General features: G+C 37.9%; 1 protein-coding gene across 1 annotated transcript in view; it reads left to right on the top strand.

Moving 5' to 3' along the window:
• Positions 1–13,778, top strand: part of fam50a (family with sequence similarity 50 member A) — a 23,598-nt gene extending 9,820 nt beyond the window's left edge. Inside the window, exons 5-13 of the mRNA XM_058409644.1 lie at positions 431–507; positions 3,169–3,235; positions 5,402–5,463; positions 5,792–5,868; positions 6,661–6,715; positions 11,358–11,406; positions 12,462–12,532; positions 12,622–12,732; positions 13,196–13,778. Of these exons, the coding sequence (XP_058265627.1) occupies positions 431–507; positions 3,169–3,235; positions 5,402–5,463; positions 5,792–5,868; positions 6,661–6,715; positions 11,358–11,406; positions 12,462–12,532; positions 12,622–12,732; positions 13,196–13,204 (578 nt within the window). The 3' untranslated portion in view covers positions 13,205–13,778. The remainder of the gene's footprint in view (positions 1–430; positions 508–3,168; positions 3,236–5,401; positions 5,464–5,791; positions 5,869–6,660; positions 6,716–11,357; positions 11,407–12,461; positions 12,533–12,621; positions 12,733–13,195) is intronic.
• Positions 13,779–13,892: the final 114 nt, after the last annotated feature.

Here is a 13,892-nt window from a genome sequence, read left to right as displayed (position 1 = left end):
TATATATAATGATCAGCCATAACATTAAAAGCATTTGGCTAATATATTGTAGGCAACTATAACCTGCTGTAAGCTTCATCGCCATGCTTTATTTAGATTTCTGAAGTCAGAAGGTGGGACAAGTCTGACATCCTAATTCCCTAATTCCAGTTATATTCCAATAATATTTGTATGTATTGAGAAGGGGTGTTTATTTTTTTTATTTTTTTGATATTCATTTTATTATGATTATTATTATTAGTAGTAGTAGTAGTAGTAGTAGTATTTCTATATTGTAATAGACAACTATACTTGTACATAAATATGTAAGTGCTACAAATTACAGCAAATCTTAATCAAATTTAAACTTATTTCTAGTTTAGTACTGTTGTTGTGAATATTAGATGTTGGCTTATATTATTTGTTTTTTTTTTTCTTTAATGTTTGCCAGATACCCCAGTTAAGAAAAAGAAGCTGGGGAAGAACCCTGATGTTGACACCAGCTTTCTTCCAGACAGGGAAAGAGAGGTAAATATTTTTTTGATTACTTCCCTTCACGAGGGCTAAGACTGTATGAAGGAGAAGAGGCCTGCTACAATGAACGTAACAGGACTTGCACCTTTGAGGGAAAGATGCAATTTGATTGACATGTCACCCAACACCAGACCATTTCTTGAACTAGACCAGTCTTGCTGTGTGCATTATCATCCTGATACATGGCACAACTTTATATATGGGTTTGGTAGTCCTTGGCAGTGAGCACTCATCTAGCGCAAGTAGTACAAACTAAACCATCACTGATCCAACCTGTGCTTCACTCTGGTCATGCAACGGTCTTGGTAATAAGCTTCTTTGGAGCTTCTCCACACTGTAACTCTCCCATATGTTTTGGTTGAAACAAAAGTCGAGGTGTGTTTAATTCTGCAGTGAGTTGGGTAGCTGTGGTTTTATATTTTTTTGGATACAGTCTGGGTTAGTACTCAGACATCTCTTTCAGTCCTCTTGCGTTGACAGTTGCTTTTGTTGGATGATGTTCATCTTTTGTGGTATGCAGACATTACACTGAATTCTGTGGCTCGCGATTAAGACCTGCTGTCCTGGTCACAGATGTGCCAGCACAAACCAACAATTTGACCTTCTTTGAACTCTGATAATTCGGCCAAATGTTGTGTGGATGACAGTATTTTATGTAGAGCTATTACTCGGCTCTTATATATGAAATGTGACATCAGTGAAGATTGACCGACAGACAGACAGACCCCGAAGGAAATCCCAAATATTCAGCAGCAATAGAGACAGTTAACACAAAGATAACTGACCAGAAGTTACTAGTTCAATGTTAAGAACAAAAACTACAAGATGTATAAGAAGCAAATAAATACAGTATGAAAGTAACAATGAAACTGAGTCTGTTGTAATGGCCAATATATGCAATCGTGAGAGTAACTGAGCAGACACTGAATCTAATGGATGAGTTATACATGTAACACTGATGTATATAGCTGACGAGCCTTAGCCTAGATCTCCCAGTCCACATTACCATGTCCCTGCAGAGAGGTGTTGAAGAGCTTAGGATTTCCTAAGTCTGTCCGTTGAGCAGCTTGGCGACAGAAGTCTTCCACTGAACACACTCCTCTGTTTGCAGAAAACTATGTGGTCGGGGTTGGCCATGATAGACAGCATTTTGTTTTGAGTCCTCCTCTCCACCACTTCCTCGAGTGAGTCCAGCTCCACACCAACCACCGAACCAGCTCTCCTGACCACCTTGTCCAATCATGTGGCATCCATGCTTTTCAGGCTACCTCCCCAGCACACCACTGCGTAGAAAAGCACACTGCCGATCACTGATTGATAAAACATCAGCAGGAGCTTTTTGCAGATGCTGAAGGATCCTAGTCTCCTCAGGAAGAACAGCTGGCTCTGACTTTTTTTTATACAGATAGGTGTTCACTGACCAGTCCAGCTTGTCATCCAGCTGTAGCCTCAGGTATCTGTATGACCTGACCCTCTCAACATCCACTCCTTCGATGGAGACAGGTAACGGGAGGCCCTGACCGACGAAAGTCAAGAACCATCTCCTGTCCTTCTTTTTACAGGCTGTGATGGTTTTCATACCATCCCAGACCTCCCTAATGTTGTTTTCCTGTAGCTTCTTCTCCACTTTCCTTTTATATGTCCCCTTGGCCTCTTTCATACTGAACTTGAGTTCTTTCTGAATGCGCTTGAGCTCAGCCTTGTCACCGTTCTTAAAAGCTTTCTACTTCAGATTCAGTAGAAGCTTGATTTCACTGGTAATCTGTTCGGTAAATTGTTCAGGAAGCAGCACATGGTTCTAACAGGCACAATGATGTCCATACAGAAGTTGAGGTAGGCTGTCGTGCAAAGTGTGATCTCCTCAGTGTCACCATTATGGGGCTCCTGCAGCACACTCCTGTCAGTACACTCAAAACAGTCCTTCAGAATCTCCTCAGCCTCAGGAGACCATTTCCTGAATGTGCGTGGTGTTGTTGACTGACTCATGACATGGTTTGTACTGGGGCTTCAGGAAAACAAAATTATGGTCTGATTTTCCCAGTGGGGTGAGACTGTAAGCTTCACTTGCATTAGCATACAAAAGGTCTATTGTTCTGTTTTTCCTGGTAGCACAATCCACAAACTGATGGAAAGTAGGAAGTGTAGCATCCAGGGTCACATGATTGAAGTGTCCAGACAGCGCGACAAGGGCATCCGGGTGTTGAGTTTGCAGTCTCGCAATAGCTGTGTGTATGATGTCATACGCCGTGTCTGTGTCTGTCGGTGGGATGTAAACACAAACAATAATGGCGTGCGAGAATTCCCTTCAAATATAGTACGGACGGAGACTAACAGCTCAGTGTCCCGACAGCAGATAACCTCCTTCTCAGTAATATGTCTCGGGTTACACCACCTGATATTAATATAAAGAGTGAGTCCTCCACCCTTGCGCTTGCCACTCTTCTTAGTGTCTCTGTCCGCCCTCACTGCAGTGAAACCAGGGATGTCCACGCTAGCGTCCGTTGTGTTGCCGGTTAGCCACGTCTCAGTAAAGCACATCACGCTGCAGTCACTGCATATGTAAGCATTAAACCTTCAACACTGTATTGACCAATGTTTCAGTTTTATTGTCCAATCCCTGCACATGTATGTTTTTGTGTGCTTTCATGTTTCCAGGAGGAGGAAAATCGCCTGAGGGAGGAGCTTAGACAAGAATGGGAGCGGAAGCAGGAGAAAATCAAGGGTAAGTGATCTGAAAATAACAATTATTGAACATATCTGGATGAAGCTGTTGTAATCTGCTATTACAAGTAGTTATGCCATACTGATATGGAATATAATTTTTGGTATTATTAATTATTATTTGCTTATTATTTACCTTATTTCAACAGAATCTGGATTCTGTTTTTTGGTAAACAAAGTTGGTTAAATGTGTTTAAGATAAGCTGTAGAATGCAATAAAGCCTATTATTGCAGATAGGGAAAAATAATGCAAAGAATAGCAGGAAGAAGGAAACATGATAAAATCACAGCTGCAATTTGAACCATTTTGCTCATTTCATATCGCTTAATACAAAGCATCAGCTTCAAAGATGTGAAAGAAGTGAAGCTCAATAGGGAAAAACAGGGTGGCTTCTGGCTTTCCACTTGATTCAGACGCACCATATTTTCATTTTCACCAAATATTTCAAGACCTGAGTGCAAACAAATCCATTTAAGATTGATGCTTGTCCTTTATTGTTCATATTTACATGTACATAATTAAAGTAAATTATGAGCAAAAAAATTTGTTTAGTAAATGAAAGTTATGGGGGGGTGAGTCTTTTGCAGACAATGATTTTCTGAAGTCTTGAAACTGTGTGTGTGTGTGTTGGGTTTGGGTGGCTTGTGCTCGCTCAGCCACCTGCTTCTCTCTCTCTCTCTCTCTCTCTCTCTCCAGGAATCTCTGGAATCACAAAGTGACAGATTCTCTTGTACTATCCTCCTGTATTGTGCTCAGTTCCATCTCTCTTTAATTTTGGCACGAACTGGCCGGCAAAATTAAAGAGAGATGGAATTGAGCAAAATACAGGAGGATAGTATGAGAGTCTGTATGCCAAAAAAAAAATAAAGGGTGAGAAAAAAACTACCCATCAGCAGAACAGATGTACCTGAACACAAGGCTAAAGCAATGCAGAATTGGTTAATTACATTTTTTTCTGCAGTTACCACAGTCCAGATTTGAATCTCCCTGAGAATCTGTGATACTTTTTGAAGATTGCAGTCAGCAAACAACATCCAACCAACCTGAACAACCTGGAGCAAACCTTTCAATAGACAAAAATCACTCCCATACAGTGTTGTGGTAGGAACTTGCCCCTAAAGTAATAGATATTAAGCATACACCTGTACAATAATCTTCATTGGGCCATTTACATTTCTGGCATTTGGCAGACGCTCTTATCCAGAGCAACATACAAAAGTGCTCTATCATTGAAAACATTAACACTGGTTCAGTAGGTTACAGACTTACGATACCCTTAGTCTAAAATTGGATTTTTTAATTTTTTTTTTTTATTAAACATATAACAATACATAAACAGGGAAAGATATGAGCTAGTTTAAGTGCTTCAGGAAAAGGTAGGTCTTAAGACGTCGTTTTCTGTATGGACATCTAGGGGAGGTTTATTCCACCACCTCGGTGCCAGAACAGAGAAGAGTCTAGATGAATACCTACCTTTTGCCCTGAGAGATTGTGGGACCAGTCGGGCAGTGCTAGTGGATCGGAGGGAGCAAGGTGCAGTGCGAGGAGTAATAAGATCTTTGAGGTAAGATGGTGCTGGTCCATTCTTGGCTTTGTAGGCAAGCATCAGTGCTTTGGATCTGATGCGTGCAGCTACCGAAATCCAGTGGAGGGAACACAGCAGTGGGGTGGTGCGGGAGAACTTGGGCAGGTTGAAAACAAGCCATGCAGCTGCATTTTGGATCATTTGCAGTTGAATTGCATTCAGAGGAAGACCTGCCAGTAAAGAGTTGTAGTAGTCCAGTCTCAAAAAAACCAGAGACTGAACAAGCACTTGAGTAGCCTGTGTGGATAGGAATGGTCGAATCCTTCTAATGTTGTACAGAAGAAACCGACATGAGCGTGTCACATTGGCAACATGGGAGGAAAAGGACAGTTGATTGTCCATGGTTACCCCAAGGTTGCGAGCAGTTGCAGAAGGGGAAATCATTGAGTTGTTCAGAGATAATGCAAGATCCTGGGCTGGGGATGAATCACCTGGGATGACCAGCAGTTCAGCCCTTATCTCAGAGGCTTAAAAACAGCCAGAACTCAACTGTGCTTAATAGGTGAAATAAAAATGGGATGCCTATAGACTGAATAAACTTGCCAAATGTATTTTAAAGATGACCTTTTTTTCCAACTCAGGTGAAGAAATTGAAATCACTTTCAGTTATTGGGATGGATCTGGACACCGGAAAACAGTCAAGGTACCACAATGACAGCATAATAACAGCAAAATGATCATTGTTACCATTGTATTACCATTGATTTATCCAGTTTAACAACAAAGGCATATTCATCTATTGATCTCAAACCAAAGCTGAATGTTTAGCAAAAATGGCTTTTCCGTTCCAGTATTTTTGGAGGTGACTATGTTGGAATTATGTATTACATTTTTAATAAATTAAAACATAAAATACAATAGAACATTTATATACATTTGTAGTTATGTATGAGCTTACATGTATATTGGAAAATACTTGTGCTGTTTTTTTTTCACATTCATCTGTGTTTGTATCTTCATACCCCCTCTAGATGAAGAAGGGTAATACTATTCAGCAGTTTCTTCAAAGAGCCCTGGAGGTTTTGAGAAAAGACTTCAGCGAGTTGAGGCAAGAACATTTGAGTGTTGCTAACTGAAAAAGAAGTTAAACAATTCAGGCTAAAAATATTGCTTGCTTTCGAAAGCTTCTAAGCATGCCTAGCCTAGGATGGACTGTGTTTTCCAGTGTATTTCTGCTTTTACAATGTCATTTTTTTTAATACATGATACATCAATGTATTCATTTGGTTTTAGGTTATATATTTACATTAGTCTAAGATTGCTATTGTATTAATTTGAAGTAATCATTAGTTCTTTGTGTGACAGTTCTGTTTTCTCCAGATTTGGAGAAAAATAGTAAATTTGTATTACTATTATATAATATTATATAATAATTATATTATAATAGTATATAATTATATACTATTATATAATAATAATAAAATATTATTTTATTACTTAACTTATTTATTTATTTAAACTTTATAATAAAGTTTTTGAAAACTTTATAATTGCCTTTACAGTAATATATAATTCACTTGAAACATACATACACAGTCTCCTTTGGCATTGTACTTTGTACATTGTATACATATGATGACAAAATCTCAAGCATAATTTTAAAAAATGCTAGAGAAAATATTTTTGGACACTATGTAGTAATGACCCTTCTTACCCTAAACTCTAAGCTATAATTGCCAGCAACATTGCAAATACTAATGTTGGTCATTATCAGTTTTTTATATACATCTTTTTTCCTATACGTATGAACAAAAATGTATGTAGTATGTGTAAATTTAACACTACTATGTATTTACATTCTGATTAAATTTTTTGTGAATCTGGTATTTGTTCTCCACAGGTCTGCTGGAGTGGAGCAGCTCATGTATATTAAGGAGGATTTAATCATCCCTCATGTAAGAAATTACTCTAATTACAAAATCTATAAAATCAACTAGTAAGGCATCCTTACAAATTTCTTACAAATGTTATATACTTTTCTAACTTAATTATATTATAATTAATTAATTATAGAGAATAGAAAAGGCTGGTAATTGTTTGGTTGTTTACAGTACGATGCATGATGTGCATATATATATATATATATATATATATATATATATATATATATATATATATATATATATATATATATATATATATATATATATATATCTATATATACACACACATACACACACACACACACACACACACAGCTCTAGAAAAAAAAAGAGACCACTGCCCAAACGCCAATGCCAAAACGCATACACCAAATACTGATTTCTTAATGTTATTTAGCCAAAGCATTAACACAATTTGTTTACAAATTATTTGCATTTTGTTTTATTTGAGTTATTAAAGCTCTGCAAATACTGCATGACCTGGGGTTATTTTGATGTGTTGTCATTTCCTTTAAATATTGTCAGCAGTTCACAAAAAATGGAACAAAACTGTTCATTTTTCCAATACATGCACCAATAAGAATAAGACACTCTGATTATTTTTCACTGGTCTCTTTTTTTCCCCAGATATATATATATATATATATATATATATATATATATATATATATATATATATATATATATATATATATACACTATATTGCCAAAAGTATTCGCTCACCTGCCTTGACTCGCATATGAACTTAAGTGACATCCCATTCCTAATCCATAGGGTTCAATATGACGTCGGTCCACCCTTTGCAGCTATAACAGCTTCAACTCTTCTGGGAAGGCTGTCCACAAGGTTTAGGAGTGTGTTTATGGGAATTTTTGACCATTCTTCCAGAAGCGCATTTGTGAGGTCACACACTGATGTTGGACGAGAAGGCCTGGCTCTCAGTCTCCGCTCTAATTCATCCCAAAGGTGTTCTATCGGGTTGAGGTCAGGACTCTGTGCAGGCCAGTCAAGTTCATCCACACCAGACTCTGTCATCCATGTCTTTATGGACCTTGCTTTGTGCACTGGTGCACAGTCATGTTGGAAGAGGAAGGGGCCAGCTCCAAACTGTTCCCACAAAGTTGGGAGCATGGAATTGTCCAAAATGTCTTGGTATGCTGAAGCATTCAGAGTTCCTTTCACTGGAACTAAGGGGCCAAGTCCAGCTCCTGAAAAACAACCCCACACCATAATCCCCCCTCCACCAAACTGTACACTTGGCACAATGCAGTCAGACAAGTACCGTTCTCCTGGCAACCGCCAAACCCAGACTCGTCCATCAGATTGCCAGATGGAGAAGCGCGATCCGTCACTCCAGAGAACGCGTCTCCACTGCTCTAGAGTCCAGTGGCGGCGTGCTTTACACCACTGCATCCGACGCTTTGCATTGCACTTGGTGATGTATGGCTTGGATGCAGCTGCTCGGCCATGGAAACCCATTCCATGAAGCTCTCTGCGCACTGTTCTTGAGCTAATCTGAAGGCCACATGAAGTTTGGAGGTCTGTAGCGATTGACTCTGCAGAAAGTTGGCAACCTCTTCGCACTATGCACCTCAGCATCCGCTGACCCCGCTCCGTCAGTTTACGTGGCCTACCACTTCGTGGCTGAGTTGCTGTCGTTCCCAAACACTTCCACGTTCTTATAATACAGCTGACAGTTGACTGTGGAATATTTAGGATTGAGGAAATTTCATGACTGGATTTGTTGCACAGGTGGCATCCTATCACAGTTCCACGCTGGAATTCACTGAGCTCCTGAGAGCGACCCATTCTTTCACAAATGTTTGTAAAAACAGTCTGCATGCCTAGGTGCTTGATTTTATACACCTGTGGCCATGGAAGTGATTGGAACACCTGATTCTGATTATTTGGATGGGTGAGCGAATACTTTTGGCAATATAGTGTATATATATATATATTATATATATACTACCAGTCAAAAGTTTAGACACATCGTCTAATTCCATGGTCTTTCCTGATGTTTATTTCTTTCTACATTGTAAAACAATGCTGGAGGCGGCCGAAATACACAATAATGTCCTTTGAACAGTTGATATTGAGATACACTATATTGCCAAAAGTATTCGCTTACCTGCCTTGACTCGCATATGAACTTAAGTGACATCCCATTCCTAATCCATAGGGTTCAATATGACGTCGGTCCACCCTTTGCAGCTATAACAGCTTCAACTCTTCTGGGAAGGCTGTCCACAAGGTTTAGGAGTGTGTTTATGGGAATTTTTGACCATTCTTCCAGAAGCGCATTTGTGAGGTCACACACTGATGTTGGACGAGAAGGCCTGGCTCTCAGTCTCCGCTCTAATTCATTCCAAAGGTGTTCTATCGGGTTGAGGTCAGGACTCTGTGCAGGCCAGTCAAGTTCCTCCACACCAGACTCTGTCATCCATGTCTTTATGGACCTTGCTTTGTGCACTGGTGCACAGTCATGTTGGAAGAGGAAGGGGCCAGCTCCAAACTGTTCCCACAAAGTTGGGAGCATGGAATTGTCCAAAATGTCTTGGTATGCTGAAGCATTCAGAGTTCCTTTCACTGGAACTAAGGGGCCAAGCCCAGCTCCTGAAAAACAACCCCACACCATAATCCCCCCCTCCACCAAACTTTACACTTGGCACAATGCAGTCAGACAAGTACCGTTCTCCTGGCAACCGCCAAACCCAGACTCGTCCATCAGATTGCCAGATGGAGAAGCGCGATTCGTCACTCCAGAGAACGCGTCTCCACTGCTCTAGAGTCCAGTGGCGGCGTGCTTTACACCACTGCATCCGACCCTTTGCATTGCACTTGGTGATGTATGGCTTGGATGCAGCTGCTCGGCCATGGAAACCCATTCCATGAAGCTCTCTGCACACTGTTCTTGAGCTAATCTGAAGGCCACATGAAGTTTGGAGGTCTGTAGCGATTGACTCTGCAGAAAGTTGGCGACCTCTTCGCACTATGCGCCTCAGCATCCGCTGACGGGGTTAATACTTTTGCTGAAGGGAAAAAATACATCCACTGAAGGGGTTAATACTTTTGCAATATAGTGTATGTCTGCTACTGATGCTCTGTAAATGGATTAGGAATGGGGTGTCACTTAAGTTCATATGCGAGTCAAGGCAGGTGAGCGAATACTTTTGGCAATATAGTGTGTGTATGTATGTATGTGTGTGTATGTGTAATATATATATATATATATATATGTGTGTGTGTGTGTATATGTATATAAAAACATTATAAAAACATTCTTGATGATCTCCGGAGGACGCAGCATCCAAAATGAGATACAGCTAATAGAGAAACAATGTATATGTGCGGCTTGCTGCCTCTGACTACTCCAATTATCCAATCAAAGGATGGGAAATTGCTGACGTAATCGTATGCGTGCTAGATGGCCCCAGTGACGCCAATTCGAAATCTGATTGGTTAATGTAACAATTTCATTGGCACTTATTTTAAGCTACGGGCGCCTGCACTATTGATTCTGAAGGCCTTAAGGCAAAGTTTCACCCTGGCAACACATGATGTCAGCCACTGGCTGAAATATGATTGGATAAATACTCTTATCATAAATATACACTACTGGAAGCAGCGCAACCAAGAGAAAAGCTATGAAATGTAGAGAATAGACTATTGGGAATGATTTAATACACATTCATGAAAAAATATATTAAATATATTAAAATGCAAGTCAGTGATTCAGAGCACAGCTGTTTAGGCCAGCAGAGAAGAACTAAGATGTTTTATGCTTCCACGTGCAAGTTCAACTCAGTGCAGCATAACAGACAATTTTATTTATTTTGATTATTTTAATTGAATTTTTATGGACTAAAAGAAACAGTACAAATGAACAGATAAAGGGTTTCTTGCACTGTTTCATTTTTCTGACACTGGCACTTTATTTTTGCCTGTTTGTTTTTCTGCATGGTATTGCTGCTGATCTTTTACCAATGCAATGTCAAGCACAAAAGAGAACAGTGTTCAGCATTAGATAGTTTAGTTAAGTAGAGACAATACATGTAAAGATAAAATGTGATATGAGATTTCTGTTTTTTTGTTTTGTTTGAACCAGAGAGGTTTTTGTTCATTAATTATGATTGTTAAATCCCAGTTCAGCAAAATAAAATCACAATTTTACCTTTTATCCATTATATTGTGTCCAATAAAAAATGTTGTTTACAATCATTTGTTTAGTCTGGCAAAAAGCATCAGTTCATGTTTTAAGGTATATAATTATCCAGACCTCAGCTGGCAAGGAGGGTTCATTTACTGGACCTCAATAATTTTAGTTGAAGACCCCTGTCCTAGACTTTTGCCTTGCCGCCACCATATCTGGCTTGCTAATTAGAGTTACGTTTGTAAATTTAAAATTTCTGGAATTTATTTGTTCCTGTTTGTACAGCTGCTTTGTGACAATGTCTGTTAAAGGCACTATAAAAAAAAAAATAGGGTTGAACGTTATCAAACTAATAGCAAATCTGATTGAGATGCCTAGCCAACACATAAACAGGTGACATATTGTATATAATTTGTCTAGACAAGATGTGTGATAAGTACTGAAATAACATACCATATCAGCATTCAGTTCTGAATTAAATAGCTTGTTTTTTCCCCCAGCACCACAGCTTCTATGACTTCATCGTGACAAAAGCTAGAGGCAAAAGTGGTAAGCATGCTTCTAAAATGTCTTCTAAATAATGTAAAATTACTATTTGTCTTCAGGGCTTATGCCATATACACACACACTCACACACAAGAACATGTAGGAACAGGAATGACAATTATTTAGGTTTTAGATTGGCAAAGCCAGTTTGGTTATCTATGTGGGTCACTAACTTAACTGCAGTATGGGATATGCACCAAAATATTAAATGCAAGACTTTAATATGTGTGTATATATATATTATATGTATATATATATAATTTATATGTCTGCTCACCTAAAAATTCATACAAGATGAATGGTGTACAGGAAATGAAAGATGAAAGTTGAAATTCATACATACACATACATTGCGTGTGCATGTTTAGTCTCATGCAGGAAAGGTGGTTACATTCACATACATACATAGATACATTCACATACATACACACATACATTTGTCTACATACAGCTCTGGAAAAAAATGAGACCACTGCCCAATCTCCAGATTTGAACCCTATTGAAAACCTCTAGAATGTCATCAAGAGGAAGATGGATGGTCTCAAACCATCAAACAAAGCTGAGCTGTTTGCTTTTTTGCAAAAAGAGTGGTATAAAGTTCCCCAACAGCAATGTGGAAAAACTGGTGGAGAGCATGGAGCCAAAACGCATGCAAATCGGGGTTATTCCACCAAATACTGATTTCTTAATGTTATTTAGCCAAAGCATTAACACAATTTGTTTACAAATTATTTGCATTTTGTTTTATATAAGTTGTTAAAGCTCTGCAAATACTGCGTGATCTTGGGTCATTTTGATGTGTTGCCATTTCCTTTAAATATACACTCTAAATAACAATAGTTATATGTTGAATTTAGGAGAAATATTGTCAGTTTTCACAAAAAATGAAACAAAAAATGAAACAAAACTGTTACCAATACATGCACCTGTAAGAAAAAACATAAGAAACTGATTATCTTGCAGTGGTCTCTTTTTTTCCAGAGCTGTATATGTTAAACACATTAAACTTTACCACATTCTAATGCTAAGAAAAAAAACATTTTTGTGTCTTAACCCAGGACCTCTTTTCAGTTTTGATGTTCATGATGATATCCGATTGGTAAATGATGCTACGGTTGAGAAAGATGAGGTAAATACAATGTCTATTCTAAAAAATTCTAAAAAACATTCTTCATTTGGAAAGAACAATTGACACAATCTATGCGTGTGTGTGTTTAGTCTCATGCAGGAAAGGTGGTTCTGAGGAGCTGGTATGAAAAAAACAAACACATATTTCCTGCTAGCCGATGGGAGCCTTATGATCCTGAAAAAAAATGGGACAAATACACGGTAAGCACAAGTTTTATGCTTCTTGCAGGTATTGAAAGTATGTATTAATTTAAAATGCATATGCTTCTCTTTTCCATGGCAGAAATATGTTGTTCCAACTGGGATAACATCATTAACATTTTTATGACCTTGTACATTGTATAGTGTGTAGTCACTGTGTAGTCAGTGTTGTTCACCGTATTTGCACTACAAATTACTAGCACTACATGTCATGTGATATGTTTAATTTATGTTTCATTAAACTTTACTCCAAAACACACATTTTATATATATAAATATATATATATAATATTGAGCGAGAGAGAGAGAGAGACACAGATGCATGAATATTTATATATATATATATATATATATATATATATATATATATATATATATATATATATATATATATATATATATATATATATATATATATATATATATAAAATAATATATAATGCCCCCCCCCTTTTGTTTATAGATTCGATGAGGTGGCTCTTTGCATCCATGTGGGATTCAGTCATAAAATATGACTGTATTGCTTTCCTTTTTAAGAGGATATCAACATGTAAAAGATTTCTTTTGCTCTTTTAAAAATGTGTCCTACATCCTAATACTTAACAAATGTCCCTCTGTATAGGCAAATTAATCTTCACTGCCTCAGTACACAGCAGATAAATACAACTTTTATGACAAATAGTTCTTAATATGGGAGTAAGGTTTAGAAATATCCTTTATACATTAATGCAGTGTCATAAATAATTAAAAAGAGATTTGCTTTTTGGGATATTTGGATCATTTTTCAGCTCACATTTTGTCAGGTTAGTCTTCTAGTAAACTACGTACATTCTGGTAATTGTCTGGTAATTCTATGTACATTCTGGTGAATTCTGTTTTATTGGACACAGAATATCAATGTAATTTTACTCTATTGTAAGATGTATTAATGTGCCAGGCAGTTTATTGTAATGTTGTGTGTTGCTTTAACTATATGATGTATTTTCACATATAACATCCCGTCAATAAATAACAAATAAAGTTGTCTTATGTTTCAGTAAAGCCATTTGCTATGTTTGTAGATTTGTGTTCCAGGCCAGCACGAGTGTATATTTAGCTAAACAACAGAGCAAATGTTCAACAAGTCTTGCTTGTATAACAAGAAGTACCTGGACTGCCAT

The sequence above is a fragment of the Hemibagrus wyckioides genome, linkage group LG15 (genome assembly GCF_019097595.1).
Source record: "Hemibagrus wyckioides isolate EC202008001 linkage group LG15, SWU_Hwy_1.0, whole genome shotgun sequence".
NCBI classification, from domain to species: domain Eukaryota; kingdom Metazoa; phylum Chordata; class Actinopteri; order Siluriformes; family Bagridae; genus Hemibagrus; species Hemibagrus wyckioides.
The sequence above is the reverse complement of the archived record's forward strand: the minus strand, read 5'-3'. Positions and strand labels throughout refer to the sequence as shown.